This window comes from Mastigoproctus giganteus, chromosome 1 (assembly GCF_048544385.1).
Source record: "Mastigoproctus giganteus isolate SK-2022 chromosome 1, ASM4854438v1, whole genome shotgun sequence".
Classification (NCBI taxonomy): Eukaryota; Metazoa; Arthropoda; class Arachnida; order Uropygi; family Thelyphonidae; genus Mastigoproctus; species Mastigoproctus giganteus.
The window spans coordinates 253,980,840-254,001,374 of NC_143575.1; the positions used below are offsets into that span (position 1 = coordinate 253,980,840).

At 33.2% G+C, this 20,535-nt stretch overlaps 1 protein-coding gene across 1 annotated transcript; it reads right to left on the reverse strand.

Annotated features, from left to right (window-relative positions):
* Nucleotides 1-280: 280 nt before the first annotated feature.
* LOC150091792 (deoxyribodipyrimidine photo-lyase-like) lies at nucleotides 281-19,629 on the reverse strand. Its single transcript, XM_090385738.1, has 9 exons — nucleotides 19,348-19,629; nucleotides 18,671-18,816; nucleotides 17,613-17,795; nucleotides 12,860-13,018; nucleotides 12,220-12,418; nucleotides 6,392-6,544; nucleotides 6,081-6,202; nucleotides 3,802-3,961; nucleotides 281-446 (listed from the first exon to the last, which is right to left on the reverse strand). The coding sequence occupies exons 1-9, from the start codon at nucleotides 19,604-19,606 to the stop codon at nucleotides 298-300; spliced, it is 1,530 nt and encodes a 509-aa protein (XP_090241864.1). The 5' UTR covers nucleotides 19,607-19,629; the 3' UTR covers nucleotides 281-297.
* Between the last annotated feature and the right edge of the window lie 906 nt (nucleotides 19,630-20,535).

Below are 20,535 nucleotides of genomic sequence, written 5' to 3' on the forward strand. Positions count from 1 at the left end.
AAAAAAAAAAGAAAAAGGATAACAGATTAACTTGATGATATCTCGATGATAGAATCTTGACAGAATCTCGATGGACTAACCATTATTTCTATATGAAAAATGCTATGAAATACATCAGTCTACCAAACCCCAATGTGCCCGCTGAAGGGTTAGGCAATATTTGTGTCTGAAAATTTTTGATTTAAAATTTATTTAATCAAACAGATCTAATTATCTTAAAGATTCAATTCAAATATTTAAGCACTGATTTTCAACTTTCAACAATAATAATGCCCTTCAGTCTTTACATTTTAAATTTCAACTTGCTGATGCACTGTATCTTTCAATAAAGGTATCAATATCAAATTTCCGTTTACAACCTTGAAAATTCATGTAACGAATTTTTCCAAAGACAGGACGTTCAGGCCAAGCTTGATCATGAATACCACAAATTGACCACATACAACCTAAAAAGATAATGAAGAACATGACTATTACTACTTGTATTATAACTAATAAATCAATAAAATAATCTTCTAAACAGAAATGCCAATACACATTATTTTGCAACTGAAACTCTTCAATTAACTTTAATATGTCTGGAATGTGCAAAGACAATAAACTTTATTGGAACATTAATAAAAGATTCAATTTATGAACTATTCAGTTGTCATTTCCTGATAATTAAAGCAACATAAAGCATGCAGTGATGTATAAGAATTACAGTTACACTCGTGATGAAATTCCAGTAAGAATCAAAACAGTGATGGTTTAGAGTTTTTAGTGAATAATGGATTCACTTTGTTTAGTGATTTTATTTGATTAAAAATGAAATTAGTAATTTTAGGTTGACGTGAATAATGATGTCATTTCTACAATCAAGTGCAAGCCAGTTTCTGTCTCAGGAAGGAATACAGGGTTGCCAAGACAGCAAGAGAGAATTATAATGAAGTAGTAGCATCTAACAATCAGAGAATGAGACTTATCAGTTTCTGTTTTTAATACATATGACTTTATTTGAAAAAATTAGATCATATGCATTAAATTTCAAGACAAAAAAATGTAATTCATACTTTCTTTCTAATATTTAAATTTCTTTATGAAAATTTATAATACATATAATAATCACGTGAATTTATGATTTTCTTTATTATTCAAAGAAAAAGTGATACATGTATGAAATACAGTAAACAACAAATGATATAACATGTAATGGTTACTTTCATTTTATTAAATAGACCAATGTCTATAAGTCTGTGATTATTATAATTATAGTTTCTCCACGTATACCTTTATAGTATATATTTTGGTACTATATCATTTTCATTTTTTTTTTCTTATACTCGAACACAGATTTTCAATTAATGAAAGTAATCAAAGTGATCCTATAGTAGTCATAACTTTACTTAAATTAAGTTTATAAATTCAGAATATACATTTTCTGTATTATACTTCAGTTAAGTATGAATCATTAAAAAATTACTCCTGCTTTTAACACTCTTTCTTTTCCACAATACTATAGTTATAAGAAAATTTCGAACTGCACAGTGTTGTATTAAATACCTTTTTATTTTATTATGAAGAACTTTAGTCTGTTTTTTTTTTTTTTCCCATTATATAGAAAATAAGTTCATTCTAAACTCAAAAATACGTTAAGAGAAATTGAGTAGATAGTTCATTTCAAATAGGTTATAGAAATTCCTTTGTACTAGTGCTGAAACATGCACATGACAGAAAATTATATTTGGAGGAATATAAAGAATATACAGTATGTTAACTATAAGTGTATTAACCATAAGCCTGTGCTAATGGTTCCCAAACTACTCTTTTTTTTCAGACAAAATTTAATTAGCATATTTTATGATACCTTATCTTCTGTATGACTTACACTGTCCAGTCAAAACATTATGATCACCTCCATGTTTTGGTAATAGGCCATTCCTCCTTGCCTGGTGGCATATATATCACAGTGAGAACAGGTAAATGTGATAATGCAGGTGTATAGCATGCTGTTCATATGAAATACTTGATCGATAAGGGGAAGGGACATGATCTGATGGACTTCGTAAAAGGGATAATTATTGGCTACCAGTTGAAGGGTGGAAGTATTATGTAAACTGTGAATCTTACGGGCTGCTCATGGAGTGCTCTAGTTAAGGTGTTCCAGAGTGGACAGACAGTGGGCAGAGCAACAGTCAGTAGGCTAATGGCAGGTGCCTACACCTCACCTCACCAATGGTCATGGTGAATATAGGCTGTCCCATGCATTTGGAGAATACCTTGAGCAGAATAGGCACTTGGTCAAGGTAGCCATGCTTATGGTCACCCATCTGTAACAATTCCTAAAGTTTGCACCTGAGTGACATCACTGGACCACTAATGACTGGAAAGAAGTTGCCTTTTCCAATGACTCACATTTCCTGCTATGCCACATGGATAGTAGGTTTATGGTACGGCAAAAAAACTATGGAGAGTAATCATCCCAATGCCCTGGTCTTAAAGAAACATACAAGTGGTGTGGTGTTTTGGTATGGCAGGCTGTTTTCCTGGGAATCTCTTGGAGCCCTCATACCTCTAGACTGCACTTTGAATGCTAAAAACTACTTAGTGATTGTGACTGATATCAGGTAAATCCTTTCACAGTGACTGTCTTCTCAGATCACACAAGTGGGTTCCAGCAGGATTATGTGTCCTGCCAGTATTGTTTGAGAGTGGTTTGCCAAACACGAAACTGACTTCCAATTGATTTCCAGGTGCTACATTGGCCGCCAAATTCGCTGAATATGAATCCTGTAGAACATCCCTTGGATTATATGTGGATTGATAGATTTGGCATTTGGCTCCTTCCACAGACTACTGCAGTTCTATGGGAAGCAATTCTGGCAACATGGCACAACATACCTCTTGCAACATTCAGAGGCCTGATAGAGTGCATGTTTCACCATATGGGGAGGGGGGCAGTAGTGGCGGCAAGAAGATGACATACTCACTGTTAGGTAGGTGGTCATAATGTTTTGATTGGACAGTATGTGTGTGTATATATAAATATAAATTAAAAATATGCCAGTTGAATGGCAAGCCAAGTAAAGTGACAAATGGAAAGTAAACCAGTACACAAAAAAAGTAAACAAAGAAGGAGTTTTTCCTGTTTTATGTATGTAACACAGAAATAAAAAATTTCCTTGTTTATTGTTGTGTTACTTGTTCCTTGTTTATTGCCGTGTTACATACTAGTTTATTTTCTATTCATCTCTTACTTGGCTTGCCATATGATTGGCATATTTTTCATTTATGTTTCTGCAACATGTGATAGTTAATGCTTTGCAGCCACCAATGTTTCTATATTGGTTTTCTTCTGTATTTAGTTAAAGTGTATTATATATATATATTCACTTTCTTGAATGTATGCAAGCACACATACATAAAAATGCAGTGCCTCCGTAGCCAGGTAGGCAGGAGCAGCAGTGCGTAGCACATGCTTCTTGATTAGACCGGGGTTCGAGCCAGTGACCACCAAATACGGAGGATGCGGAAAGGTCAGGGAATGACCACTGCATATCCCCATAGCAATATAGCCTTAGTTGCTAATGCTCCTAAAAACCAAAATAACAAATACACAAAAATGCTCGAATATAAAATATGATTTTAATACACCAAAGCAGAATCTCTAACTGAGTCTAATAATTATTCTGAAAAGTAGTACGGCACGCCTGCCTGATGTCCATAGGTGATAATTTGGAAGCCACTGGATTTAATACAGTTTATATCAATATTAATTAACTGAATCATAATGTTGGAATACTATCATAGAAGTATACTTACCAACATAACCACTTGGATCTCTTCCATCAAGTTCATACTTGTCATTTAAATAAATTGAAATAGCCAAGGCCTCCTCAGGGGTTTTAGTCCATTCCAAAATTTTTTTAGCCCAATACATTCTCAAAAATCCATGCATTTTTCCTTCCTTGACCATCTGGAACTTTGTAATTGAAGTATATAGTTATGTCAAGAAAAAGTGGTTAATTATTTAATCAGTAATAAGTGGCTAAATGAATTACATTATAGTCATATCTGGAGATGAAGTCTCCAGAATACATTATGTATTCTGGAGACTTCATCTTTCCAATTGCATCTAGAACACAAATTTTCCAAGAGAAAAAAGTATTCCACAGTATTTTTTATATGATTATTATAAAAAACTATAATAAAAAATTAAAAATGCATTATAACACTATTTGACACATTCAGAGCAGTTTTTTATAGCCTACATAGATTATATAATTTTCATTCTAGTTTTATTATTTATCAGGACAAATATCTTGTAAATTCCTGAGAAAGGTAGGCATAGTAAATGATCAATGTATATAATAGCAATGGTTCAAAATATTTAGCCCAAAAGCCCATTCTTCATTCTTACTTACAACATCCATTCTGACTTAGTTGGCTACCTACAGTATTATAGCTGTTGTGTGATGTTGTCTTGAAATCCAAGTTTTCAACAGATAAAACCATGCTTACCTCATCTGAGACTAATTAAATTGGTGACAGTGTGATAAGAGCTAATAAAAATTCCTCCTGTATTGACATGATTCAAACCTAGATCTTTTTTATATGGTGTGATAGAAATCCAATTGTAATCACTATGCTAGCTATAAAGAATATCTACAGTAATCCAGAATAGGATCTAATATACAGACACCATCAGAAAGGAAGGTGCAGAAGCCCCAGAAGAAGTCCTAGACAAAAAAAAAAAAAAATTCATGTATTTCTTGGATGATTTTCAAAATTCTTTAGTCTTTCGACCAGACGATTTATACTCTTATATAAAAAGAACATCAGAAATGTTAGGAACACCACTATATACAAAACATATGAAATGGATAATACACCAGATTACAGCTATGAATACTTCAAGTTTGGTAATTCAAAATCTGTGGACTGTGGGTGCATACAGTTCCAAAATGGGAAAGAGAAAAAAGCAACTTAATTCCTCAGGAGGCTAATTGTTGGTATGTGGTTCTTTGGTAAAATAATTTTGCTGATCATTACACTTACTAAAATGTCCAAGGCAATTATCTCAAAGATATATATAACACTTGAAAAATCAGCAAAATGAAAAGTACAGGTATGGAAACTCTGACAGATCAACAATAGGACTGCAAATCATTATCCAGGACATTCTTGCAACTGATTATCACCTTAAGATATGGGAGATATATCCTCACATCCATCTGGACCATATTAAAGGAAATAAAAACTAACAAACAAATAGATTTTGTTACTGCAATAAATAGATAAAACTAATTGCAGTAACAAAAGTGTCACTGAAAGGAACAACTGGGAAAGGTACTCAGGGATATACTAAGCATTCCTTCAACAGATTGGTATTAGCAAATGATGCAAGGAAGCAAGTACATAACAGTATCAGCTAAAAAGGGGGAAAAAAAAAAAAGCTACTCACTTCATTTGTCCATTCCCTCTAATAATTTTCTAATTTTTTAAATTTATTCAAACCACCCACTTCCACAAAACCAGATTTTTTCCAACAGTCACTCTCCAACAAGTATTTTCCAACAATCACTCTCTGGCTCTAAGCAAATGTTTGCACATCTATTCTGCAGCCTTTGGTTTTAAATTTAAGTTTGTGTTGTCCAATAAAGAGTAAGGATGACATCAGCTTTTAGTTTACTCAATCCATTTAAGCCCTAAACACTTCAATCAGGTTTCTTTGCAGGTGCTTAGTTTCCATTACTATCATGCATTCATGCACGGAGTGTTTCCTAATACAGAAAACTTAATCCTAAATCATTGTCCCAACATGTATACATATGAAACTTATTTGCACCTTCTCAAGATCCATAGCTGTGGAGTGAATGGACACATACACAGCACCATTTATACAGAGAGAGTGTGTGTGCTTATTCATTCTTTGCGCCATTTATGCACAGTGGACAATCAATAGTGGTGTGTCAATAGCAGGAGCTCATTTGTGCAAACTATTACACATTGATGCCACATCATAGAGGAAACTTATGAAATGTGAGTCATAAATAAAATAAAAACTAGAAATTTAACAGAAATTTGGATAAACATTTTACCTGTGCAGCATTCCACAAGGGATCATGAGTATCTCCATTTTCAAATTGCATACGAGTATAAAGGAAGTCTCTTTTATCTTTCATATGGTCTTTAAGTGTCTTTTTGGCCCAATCAGCAGCTCCTGCATCAAGAAAAATATTAAAAGTGAACAACAACAAAAAATAAATAATAATAATAATTATAATCTACATAATTATATTTATCTGTATATATAATAATTATATATACAGATAAAACAATGCAAGGTTTTCATACTATTTTTTGGTATCTCTTAAACAACTTTTTCTGAAAAACAGCATAATATGCTTGCCTTCTATTGTGTCATATTTATCATTATAAAAACAAAAATTTTCTGCTAGCTCTCTTCTTATCAATGCTTCCTCTACAAAAGTATCAACTGAATGACTGTGTTTGCTCTTTAGCTTCAGCACTTCCAATATGCATCTCTGTGCAGATAGCTGACCTGTTAGAAAATAATGAAAGTACTTTAAAAATTTTAAACTTATAAATAAGAGTAATCAATATCTATTTATAATGAAAATACTATAGCAAAGATAAAAGTTAGGAAATATAGAGAATAAAAAAAGTTGTGCTGACAAACTAGTCTGCAAAACTAGGAAGTATGAATTTAGTGATCTTGTGACATTGTCTTAAACTGAATATAACATTTTTGAATTGCCAATGTCATTGTCGTGACTATGTAAAGGATACAGCTGCAAGTACTGAACTGTGGTCAGAAAAAATGGTAGCTATGCTTTAATTCAGCAAAGTGTAAGTTATTACACCTGGGGAACAATAACCCCAAAATAACTTATTCACTTGGTTGTTGTTGTTGTTGTTATTTGGTTTTTAGGAGCATTAGCAACTAAGGCCATATTGCTCCAGGAATATGCGGTGGTCATTCCCTGACCTTTCCGCATCCTCCGTATTTGGTGGTGACGGGCTCGAACCCCGGTCTAATCAAGAAGCGTGTACTATGCACTGCTGCTCCTTCCCACCTGGCTACGGAGGCGCCTTATTCATTTGGTGGAGTTCAACTAAACCCAGTACTGGATTATTTGTTATTTGGTTTTTAGGAGCATTAGCAACTAAGGCCATATTGCTCCAGGAATATGCGGTGGTCATTCCCTGACCTTTCCGCATTCTCCGTATTTGGTGGGCACGGGCTCGAACCCCGGTCTAATCAAGAAGCGTGTGCTACGCACTGCTGCTCCTGCCCACCTGGCTACACAGGTGCCGTCAGTACTGGAGGAAAGGGAACTGGGTGTTACGATAAGGTCACACATGAAGTTCTCTGAGCATTGTAGACAGGTTGCAAGAAAGGCCCATGGTGTCCTATCGATGATTTATCAAACATTTGCTAGTAGAGATAAGGACATCATAATCCCATTATATAAGGCTATTGTTAGGCCACACTTGGAATACTGTGTTTAAGTGTGGAGACCGCACTTAAACACATCAAGCTTCTTGAAAGGGTCCAAAGATGGGTAACTTGCTTAGTGAGATTGGCAAAAGGACATCCTTATGAGGAAATACTTCGAATATATGGGGTTACAGAGCTTGGAAACTAGACACCTTAGAGGAGACTTGATTGAGGTGTTTAAGACTCTGAGATGCATAAGTAAAATGAATGAGGATGAAAATTTTCACAGTTATAAATGATTCTAGAACTAGAGGCCATATATTCAAGTTACAGGGAGACATGTTTATGTTTAGACTGTATTGCAGAAAGTTTTATTTTAGCCAGTGAGTTATAAATTACTGGAATAAGTTACCTACATGGGTGGTAGAGGCTGGCAGTTTGTGGAAATTCAAAGGTCAGCTGGATGGGAGGAGGGAAACACATAGATTGTCTGTTTTCTTTTCTTTTATTAATTATTTATTTTTTTATTATTATTTTCTTCTTTTTTTGGCTGGTGCAGCATAAGCCATAGGCTTCCTTGCACCATGTGGCTATTGCTAATACTACTAATTCTCACCACAACCTTTTTAATCAGAAATGACCCTAATCTGTATAGAGTTAAGCAAAGTAACACAATGATAAATAATATGGCATAAAAAAGTCCACATACTTTTCATCTCAGTAAATGCCATTAATTGTTACTAGCAGGATTTGGCATTAATTAATTTCAGACAGAAACTAGGTATAGTTTCCACCTGTCATATACACCATAAATGTGTGTATGTGTGGGAATAGAATGTCCCAAAAGAATATAATTACCATAATTCAACAGGTTCGTTCCTCCGAACAAAAAAATTAGTATCACATTACTATTTGTATTCAGAAATTAGTATTTGGGAATATGAAGCCTTTTTGGAATTTCACATATATAGGGCTATTATCACAAAATTTAGTACCTGGAAAAATTAATATTTGGAAGCTCACAAAACAGGATATTATCATAAATTTAGTATTTGGAAAAATTAGTACTTGGAAATTCAGATAAGGAGGCTTCCATCACAAAACAACACACTGATGAGCCAAAACATTATGACCACCTACCTAATATGATGTTGGTCCTCCACGTGCAGCCAAAACAGCTTGTACCCGACGAGGCATGGACGCTACAAGATTTCTAAATGTATCTTGTGGTATCTGGTACCAGCAGATCCTTTAACTCCTGTAAGGTCCATGGTTGAGATGCTGCAGATCGGAGTTTCTGTTTCAACACAAACAACAGATGCTCGATGGGATTGATGTCTGAGGAATTTGGAGGCCAGGGCAATACCTGGAAGTCTTCCTCATGTTCTGCGAACCAGTCTCGAACAATCTGGGCGGTGTGGCATGGCGCATTATCCTGCTGAAAGACAGCACTGCCAGAGGGAAAGACCGTTGCCACGAAAGGATGTATCTGGTCAGCAATGATGTTTAGGTAGGTGGTAGACATCAGAGTGCCCGGCACATGGATGACTGGACCTTGGGTATCCTAGCAGAACATCAGACAAAAGTATGACACCACTGCCACCAGCTTGTGTTCATCCCACGGTGTATCCAGCCACCATCTCTTCCCCAGGCAAACAACGCACACATACCTGGCGGTCCACATGGTGCAACAGGAAACATGATTCATTAGACCAGACGACCTTTTTCCAATCACTCAAGGTCCAGTTTTGATGCTCACGTGCCCGTTGTCACTGGTGAACCATGGTTAACATGGGCATTTGGAGCAGCCTGTGGCTATGCCCCCACTTTCAGCAGGGTCCTATAAACTGTGTGTTGTGACATTACTCCCGTCACCAGCATTCCAATTGTCGGTGAGTTGTGCCACAGTCGCCCTTCTGTTGCCACGTACGATCCGGGAGAACCTTTGCTCACCTTGAGCATCGATGAGCCATGGTCGTCCAACACCTCGCCAGTGGTTTGTGAGTTTCCCCTCCTTGGACCACTTTTGGTAGATACTAAGCATGGCTGACCACAAGCATCCCACAAACAGTGCTGTTTCGGGTATGCTCTGAGTTGTCTGGCCATTACAATTTGGCCTTTGTCAAACTCGCTTAAGTCTGCTGCCTTTCCCACCTGAAGAACAAGAATAACACTGATTAACAGGGCTCAGTATCAGGTGCTTTTTATATTGTGTCCCGACCCACACACGCATGCACCGTAGTTCACCTGCATTTGCTTCGATTTGCACAATGACTCACTGGTCATAATGTTTTGGCTCATCGGTGTAGTTGAGACATGTTGTGGATAGGATGGTAGCATAGAAGATGTCTTCAGAGCAGTAAAAATAACTGTATAAAATAGCAGAGTAAAACACTGTTAAAATGAGCATTGTTTAAGAAAAATTTCACTGTAGTAAGAATACATTTCATGCAAAGGTGGAACTTGCATAATTAATATATATTTATACATCTCATTTGAATGAATTGTTATTACAAAAAATCAATAAAACAAATTATTTACAAGATTCACCTTTGCATGAAATGTATTTGTTCATGAAGAAAGAAAAACTGTTTCGCAAAATTATATTGCACAGAAACAATAAACACTAGTTCATGTGAAAATTTTAAAAATTCATTATCTACAACACACTTTATTGAGTATATTCCATATTGAAATTACAACTAATGAAAAAATTACAGTAGTTTTTTATTAAATTAGAAATGAAATTCCCAAAAGTTCTAGCAGAAATATTATCCACATGCCTATTTTGATCAAATTGAAGGGAGGAAGAAAGGAAAAAAAAAAAAAAAAAAAAAACAGATATGGGACTACAAAGTGTGGCATGCTTTATGATTACATCAGTAAAGCCCATGTTTTATTACTTTTGTAGTTATATGCAGTAAACTCTGTAAAATCTTTTGGAGATTGAGAGGTGCTAGATTTTAAATTTTTTTGGATTTTACGGAGTGGTTCAGCAGTTTCAGAGGCGATCATTTCAATGAATATTAAGCAGTACTAACTGAACTTATCTGTATCTGTAAACATTTATAATGACTTTCTTGCCCTTTCATTTGTTTTCATGGCCAACAGGATTTAAACTATATAGATAATGTAATGGTCTTAATTCTTACAGCAGAACAAACTTGCATTTTTTCAAAGTTATAATATAGCTATAGCTTTAACTATATTATAACTCATACCTAACAACTTCTTTACAATTACTTTGTTTGCATGTTATCATTAGAGACCACTGATTATCTGATGGAGGACCTATCAGATAATAAGTGGTCCATAAGTCCTGAAACGGGCTATCAGAGCAACCTCATCTTTGAAACAAATGGTCAATTAAACTTTGGAGAGGCCATGTGTTTGAAAACAGTGCAATACCAGGCAACTTGTTGCACAGGCAAGTTTCATTTGCTGTGAGGATTAAGAGTATTGCTTTATCAATGCAGCTTAAATCCTGCTGACAAAAAAATTGATGAGAGGACAAAATAGTCCTGCAAGCATCTTATAAAGAAAAATCACTCTTTTTTTGCATGAATTCTTAAAGACAAATATGATAATTTATACAAATTCTAGATAGATTACTTTCTTTATATTTCTGGATTGTAAAATGTTGACTTTTTTGTAAAATATGCCACATTTTATAGAGTTTACTGTATCTTGTAATTTTATTTATCAAATATTAATTTTATAGTTAATATTTAAGTAAAATAAAATTGACATTACTACTTATGTTAGAAAAGTGCAGTCAAACATATATGAATAATGGATCTATGTGAAATAAAGGTATCTTAATAATTTCAGATAAGTTGAAAAGGTATTTTGCATTCATTTATATTCATTCATTAATGAAATGTAATGTACATACACAGCATACAAGAATAAGATGATTTTTTTTTTTTTTTTTTTTTTTGAAATCATATAAGCCATATTAAAGTGTGCTTAGTGAATCTTAGATCAAGTTCTCTTAAATTACTTAAATATCCTCATACAGATAGAAGCATAACACCTGTAGTACAAGTACTAGTCTGTACTTGTACTACAGGTATACTAAAGTCTCTTCAGTTGAGGAGGGGGAGGAGTGATATAGGATGACCACTATTTTTGGTAAGTCTAAGTGTGATATTAATAGCATAGCAGAAGGCTAACAGACCCTGTGCTGCAAGGAAGGTTGAGGGGGAGATATTATCAATAGATAAATTACATCTAAAATACATTACATCAGAGAAATTACATATAAAAAAAGTCAGATATAGTAAGTTCCACTTAAAAACATATATATATTTTTCCCCAAGTCCCCCACCTAAACATTTTTGTACCCTTCCCCTTCATTTTCTACTATACTTTATATCAGAGATGGCTTAGTCCAAGCAGCTGCAGTTTTGCATCAGGTAAGAATGAATTATTACTGCGTAAAAAAAAAAAAGAAGAAAAAAAAAAGGAAAAGAAAGCTCACAATTAACCAATCATATAAAAGTGGGACCATGCATAAATATACCATGTAAATGGAGAGATGATTGTACTGAAATGTTTTTATTTATCAAAAAACGAAAAACATGTTTTAAACACGTTCTTTGTTTTAAGAACATATGTTCTCTTTGTTTAAAATAAAAAATGTCAAAGAGCAACCCATTATAATGTAAACCAAAAAACCTGTTCCAAATAATTTTATTGTAAATAATAAAGGAAACAGTTTAGTAACTCTATAGTCTTGTTTACAGGGAAAAAAAAAAAACATATATATTCACCAAAGTGAATCCAAGGGGAGAGATTACTCAAACCTTCTTTTGTTGGATCATTACGGGAGTCAGAAAATTGCTTCAGTCTTGTGTTACAGAAATCATATAACATCTTAAGCCCTGCAGTTATTCCTGAAGTAGCCCAATCCACCTTATCTACTGATCTGTTCACTTTCAGACTTGACTCAGCAGCTGACCAATCCACTGCCTGTGAAAACAAAGCAAATAAACAAGTCATCATAATGGCAATTGATTAAATGAAAAAATAATTAATAATAATATATTTCTGTTTAGCTCTGTAATGGCTGTACAGGAATGGGAGGGGGATATTAACAATACTCTTATGGTAGACACACATGATATTTAATTAATAATATAGGCACCATATTTTTTGCATTATCATGTGAATTTATAAACAGGTTGTTTGATTTATACCACATGCTCATGGCAGGTCAAATGTTTTTACTGTGATAGTCTAATAGTAAAGAAACTAGATAAAATTACTGCTGTGAAAAGATAATTTTCTAACTCCAATATATTTTTGAAACTTACTTATTTTAACAAATTTGTTCAAAAAAGAAAACTGCAGTAAAATGATAACAAATTTCAACTTGTTAAAAAGAAGATTAAAATTAAACCCAATATATACCTCACACTTTACAGAAGCATGATGAGGATGGTGAATTACTGGTGGAAATTCAGTTAAATAATCAGGAAGCTTTTTGTGGATCTTTTTCCTTATAGTTCGAGCAGCATATTCTTGCTTTTCTGATGCAATCCAACATGGAACAACATTATGGGCATCTACCTATACCAAAAAAGTCTTTAAACAAATATTGTAAAAATTGAAAATTGATTCTGACAAGGAATAAACAAAATTAATTAAAAGTTTTAACTATTAATCTAAATAAAGTCTAGGTTCAATTATTATTTTGGCTTAAGAAATATTTAGTTGTAGAACATTCAATATAAGAAAGGCACCTGTGTGGATGGAATCTATCCAGTTATAATAAAGGAGGCAAAGAAGGAAGTAAGCAAACCTTTAGTCATAATTATGAGAGTATCCTTGGACTCAGGGGAAGTATCCACGGATTGGAGATGTGCGAATGTATCCCCAATTCACAAATCGGGATCAAAGGCTGACACCAGTTATTAGAGACCTGTTAGTTTAACTTCTGTTCCAGAGAACTGGAGTCACTGGTTAAAAAAGTAATGTAGAACCATAAAGACATCATTATACTTCACTCATAGCATGGGTTTGTTAAGGGAAAATCTTGTTTGACCAATTTTATTAGTTACTACAATGTGATCACAAAGCAACTGAATGCAAAAAATAATTCTGATATCATATACTTGGATTTTAGGAAAGCTTTTCATACTGTTGCACATAAAAAACTGCTGTACAAACTGGAGCATTGTGGCATTAAGGGCAAGTTGCTGGATAAAAGGATGGTTGAGTGGGAGAAGACAGAGAGTGATAATCAATGGACATTGCTCTTCATGAACTAATGTTATTAGTGTAGTCCCCCAGGGTTCGGTGCTGAGCCCATTGTTGTTTTCTATATTTATCAATGATATCAATGAAGGCATATCAGGCTTAATGTCCAAGTTTGCAGATGATACAAAGGTTGGCAGGGTGGTTAATGACAGTAAAGACAGTATGTACTGCAGCAGGATCTAGAAAAGTTAGGCTGATTGGCTGAGAAATAGTAATTGAAGTTCAACATTGATAAATGCAAAGTACTGCATATGGGTAGCACACCCATATGCGGTACTCATTGTCTAAGAACACATCCCAATTGTTCATCTTTTCTCCTCACTCTATTCATTCCTAATCACAGTGCACATTCACTACCACTCTCCCTACCAGCACAACATACACGTTTCATTTGCTTTAGTGGGTTTTCCAACAAGAAATTTCCTGATGGATCTGCTGCCGCCCATTGTGCCCAAGCAGGAAGACCTATTGGATATATAATTGCACAAATTTTAAACTTTGCACTTCATATTATTCTTAGATTTATAAAAAAAAAAAAAAAAAAAAAAAATATATATATATATATATATATATATATATATACAGGTAACCCTCATACAACATGGTAGTTTGGTTCCTACAAAATCTTGTGTAATGTGAAACTGTGTTATACGGGACTAAAAAAAAAAATACACATTTTTTTTTATAACTATTGGAAACTTAAATTTTTATAGTAGTAATAACTTAATATTTTAACTTTATTTTTATAATAGTAGTAACTTAAATAGTAATAACTGAACAAACGTCTTACCTTACAAACTGTAATACTTATATGTCAGGTAATGTATGTTCATTTAATTTTCTTCCTCTTCATTGCTGCTAAGCATAATCTCTTCTGCAACATCTAGATTTTGTGTACTTTATGGACACTTTGAAGTTACAATTTTATGGTCTCAAACAAGCGCAAGTTCAATAGCACAGAACCTAACCTAGGAATCTTCCAACAAAATATAGTGGATCCCTGCTTAGATATAAAGCACAAATTTAACTTTATTACCTTACCAATTAACAAAGTTAAATGATATGTGAAAATCAGAAGAATATTTTCCAGTTAGCAAAATAAAAATAAATTTACGCTTACATACATAGCTTAATTAATATGTACTGTAATATGTACATACTAACTAATTGATATTTCTGTTCTTTGACTTTTTTTTGGTTGTAAAATTTAAAACAGTAAAAATAATAAGCAATTAATAACAAAGAACACGGCATGCACAAGTGAGATACGGAGTAATGAGTTTCTGAAAATTTATTTATGTTTTTTATGATTGAATATTTCATGGAAGGGGAAACACATCACCATAATAATGTGAAAACCCACTGAATTCCAGCTATTGGTACTATAGCAAATGCAAGAAGATTAAGTTTACTACCCATTTATAATTGATTACACTAACAGAAAAGACCAATAAAACTGCAAATTGTTTTTATTGTTTTATGGTGGTGACCTCCAGAAATGTGCTTTAGTCACAAAGGCAATAACGACTAGCGAGTCAACAGCAGGGATTCACAAAAAGAAATGTAAATGTTGAAAATTACATCTAACACAATAGCAGGGTTTCCCCAGCACAAAAGCTCAAAAACACTGTGTTATGTGAGATTTTCTGCAATTCTCAAACCTTGATAGAGCAAAACCATATTATATAAATACCATGTTGTGCAAGGATTTCCGCAATTCTCAAACCACGTTAGAGCAAAACCGTGCTGTAGAAGTACTGTGTTATACAGGGGTTGCCTGTATATATATTTATTTACAGAATATATTTATTATACTTATTCTTGTTTTGGGAATTTTTGGCTATTTTAGTCATAGGCCACTGGTTCACATAGTTTATCATTATATCTATACAAGTGTATGTTCATGGGCCAGTTTCTACCTTCTCTGTATCAAATTCACTGTATCTACTGCCTCCTGTATCTAGCTCTACCATCAAAACGTTGTTCTTATCAGCTCTCAATTTGTCATGCCTCTTAAATGGCAATTTTTTGGATTACTGGCAAGTTGTATTAGTAATATAGTTGAAGGAAGCCACAGATTCTTGCACTACTGTATATGGTTAATAGCATAATTATAATAGTAGTAATAATAAAAATAAAATAATATATTAGTAATAAAAGTAAATAACTAAATAAAAATTTTAAAAAAATAAATAATAAACATATAAAGAAGAAAAAATAATAAAATAAATAACTTTTGACTATCTCCCAAGCTGTCAAACCCAGTAATTTAGAACTCACTAGCTTAAAAGAAAACTTCCTACAATCAATCTAAATCTGTTGCCTTGTAATATGAATTCACAGATCCTAGTTTTGGATTATTTATAACAGTGAAAATTTCATGTACTATCTCCACTGAAAGCCTAACAGATCTCACTTGAGGTCCTCTCTAAGGTGCCTGGTTGCCAAGCTCTGTATACCCCACATATTCAGTCTTTCCTTGTATGGGTGCTCTTTTGCTGATGATCTCACCAAGCAGTTTGCCACTAAATTAAACACTTAATCTACACAATTTTATATGTATAATTTACATTAACTAATTTTCCTGTTTATATTGTTTAAAAATTGTGTTTCTGTATTTTCTAACATGCCTGGAATGTAATAGCCACTTTTTTTACTTTAAATAGATTTGCCAATCACAAGAGTTTGCCAGTCTCTAACCTGCTATCAGAAGGGATATCTGTAAGTAAAAAAAGCTGACTTGGTCTTTCTTCAGAAATTTAGTAATAACAACAATATTCTTTTGAATGTACATCTAACATCATAATTCTGGCGTCATATTTCGTGATATACATACATTTTATGAAATAAGTGTTCTGAAGTGTGGACATTTTCAGTTGTCACCATTTTGAACTGTAGATGTTTTGATCACATTGGAATCTGATTTTCAACACTAACTTTTGGCATTTTGACTCTACTCCAAACATTCCACATACGTAGAAGATATATATAGGTGGATAAATGATATGTAAACTTTGTGACAGATAAATAAAGTATAATGTAAAGTGTTTATATCAGTAGCGCTGACAGTAATTCTGAAAAAATAATGGTAAATACTTTTTGTATTTCTGTATTGTTTATTACTGATTTGCATTTACCTTGTATTTATAAGCAATGTTACAAATGATTAAATGTCATACATGAAAAAGTACTCACATTCGTAAGTCAAGAGAATGAAGCAAAGTGAGGTGGCACTCTAAAACTGGCTATCATAGCTTAGATATAGCAAATAGCACAATGATAATGACACTTTGTAATCCATCTCTACTGACCTGTAGGGTAAGCAAATGTGCCAGAGAATACTAAATCCAATTTCTAGTTTTAAATGCTTTTGTTATTGTTTATTTTTAGATAATTTAATTATTAAAATAAAAAAATAACAAAATTTTCAACAATGTCATATGATGATAAGCTTGAAATTAAATGATTAGGCAAACCTCTATCTGATTTAAATATTGTGGAAAGGCAAAGTTCTAACAAAAAATAAAAATATTTATCAGATGAAATCATCAGCGGTCATTACTGTTTCATGTATACAGAATTAACAAGAATAAATGCCTGTCGTTTGATAATATTGTAATGATAAGAAAACGAAGAATAGGGATTCATTTTAAGCAATTTCTAGTATATATATTTAAAAATTCAGTTGATTTACAAAATAAGCTTTCTGGATTTATCAGAAGTCTTCCCATAATATATATCATTAGAGGAATATGAATAGGAATATCTGTCAACTATTTTCAATAGGTGACAGATATTCATATGAGTTCTGCAGAAACAATCTCAGATGCAGAAATAATACACTATTGTCTTTTCCATATATTTAAACGTAGAAAAGTTAGAATAAAATTAAAATGTGATTTACCTGGCAAAAGGGCACATCAGCTGGGAGCTTATGCTTTAATTCACTGATCCAGTTCAAAGATATTCGTAAAGGTGAAAAATCTGTTATAATTCCACCAATCTTATTCTTCTTAATGAACACTGGCAATACAGCCTCTGATTTTCCCAAAAGCAAGTGAAAAGATATGTTAAGTGCTTGGCATTCCTGTATATATATATATATAGAAATTTTTATAGCATTTTAGTTTTGGCAAAAAAAAAAAAAAAATGTTTAACATACTTAAACATATAAATTTCTTTTAACCCTTTTAGGAGTATGCACATTAAGAATTTTCATGTGTGGGCTCTGGGGAGTACATATGTAGAACTATGTTTTGAAATTCACTTTAATGTTTGTTAATGTACAAATTGTCTTGAAATTTTTCTAGCACATGTTACCATCTCTTATCGAACTATATTTAGACAATTTTTAATAGATGGCAGCACAAAAATAGCCTGGAAAAATGAGAAGCTTGCACTATTTGCCTCAGTTGTTTGATTCAGCCATACAAAACCCAAAATTGAAATATTTCTGTGGAATTCACATCTAGAATTTGATAAAATCAAATCAAGTCAAATAATAATACAGAGGATATTCAAATAAATTTTTTTTTTAAATTTACAATTTTTTAAAATTCTGATTTACGTTTTGACAACAATTTTATTCTAGTGTTGGACAATAAAGTCAAAATAAGAACACATTAATGCTTTAAACATTTATATATGAAACTTTTCATTTTTACAAAATTTCAAAATTCTACGAAAAAGCTCACTCCATGGAGCCCACCAATATTGCAAATTGACTGCAGGGGAGCCACCCATGTGTCTGCACACATGGGTGGGTCCCTGCAGAAGTATCTGAAAGAATTAAACAGTATTTTTTTTTCTTTTTAACATAGGCATACACATTTTTAAGTATAGATATATTTATTTAATGTTTTTAAGTACAGATATATTTATTTAACATTTTAGATAATGCCACCTTTGGGGAAGAGTGACATCATAAAATAAAATATAAAACAAAACAGGATTGTTAATTACCTTTTCGACTTCTTTCAAACCCTCCAATAGAAAATTATAATGCCTGATAGTAGCTTCTAGAAATACTGGTACCAAGCAAAAACAAACATGCAGATGATTTTCAACTTTTAAGGCTAAGTGCTGTGCATAAAGTAATGCCCAATTATCTAAAAATACAATAATAAAATAAAATAAATGAAAAATTTTGAAAACTTTGAGAAATTATAAATTATTTTTGTTTAAAATATCAGGAGCAACTGGAGAAAATATTTTAAGCACTAATCATTCAACTTTCTTAATAATTGGTTATTTTAGTTGTAACAGGACTCATCTATTTTCACAGCACAGTAGAAAAAAAGGGAATCTAATGAAAGGCATTGATCTCTCAAATTGTAAGGCTACCACTACGAGTTATCCATGCTACACTAGTAATAAGTAACACTTCTCTAAAAAGACAAAATCAATATGATAAAATTTTAAGATACTGTTTGCTCGAGGATACCTTTTTCAGTATTTTAATTTACAAAAATGAGTGATAAGCCATTGCCATCAGGCTATGGAAACGTTGAAGCTTATTAGCTGTTTCATCCATACCAAGATTATATACCAATATATCATTAATCCATACAAACTAAACTAATATAAAAGTTGAAAAAATTATTTAATTAATTATCATAATTGATTACATTACACTCTACCTTGTACTCTTTGATCTCTAGACATCCAGTATACTATCCCTTTTGACCAATCAGGAATATCTGTAGCCAATGATAAAACCCTTACTCTTTTCTTGTTAAACTTAAAATCTTTAACAGACGACGCAAAGTTAATTCTGGAATTACACACTTCATCAAAAAAAGCATTTTCTTCCCGTGCACTCAAAACAGGTTCATTTTTTGCCTTTTTTAACAGATAAGCAGAGCTCTGAGGTTTGGTTCGTTTTTTTCGGGGAGCCATAATAGTTATACGAATTATAGGTTCAAAGTCTGAAAGATTCAAAACACGAAATTAGTACTTTAAAAAAAAAAAAAAAACTTGAATTAAGACTACACATTATTAGCAATCAACTAAACGTTTAGTACTAATATAGTGTAAAAGAAAACATATTGCACTGCCAAAAGCATCCAGACACCCCTGGGACTTGAGAAAAAAGAACCATGATCACTCACATTCTGGGAATAGCTATAAAAGCAACTGCATTCATTCTACTGTATAAGTAAGCAAATCGACAAAATACAGTAGATTGGTCAAGATATTATTATTATCATTAGTCATATGGTGCAGGCGCCTCCATAGCCAGGTGGGCAGGAGTGGCAGTGTGTAACACACGCTTCTTTATTAGACCGGGGTTTGAGCCCGTGACCACCAAATACAGAGGATGCGGAAAGGTCAGGGAATGACCACCGCATATCCCTGGAGCAATATGGCCTTAGTTGCTAATGCTCCTAAAAACCAAATAACAACAACAACATATGATGCAAGGAATCCTGAGGCTTTTGCTGAACTAGAAAAAAAAAATTTCTGAGTAGAAGGGAATTACCAAGGAAAGAGAAGAAATGATGATATCCAGCTCAGGACCCTGGGTGTGCCAAGCCCATACTCACCAGATGTGAGCCCCTGGGGTGATTGAACATACTGACTTCCAACAGGGGGTCATCATAGGATGCCATGTTGGCAATCTGTTTGTACCAGTGCAACAAAGCTGCAATAGCTGAGATCAGGGGATGGCCAACCTTTATGAGACTGAAAGCCACATTTCATTTTAACTTGCAGAATGATCAACCCCACCTCAAAAAAAAAAAATTTTTGGCTGCATCCAAAAAAAGTGACATTTTTTTGCTTAAAAATTTATACTTTAATAAAATATGCTTTCAGGTTAATGATTG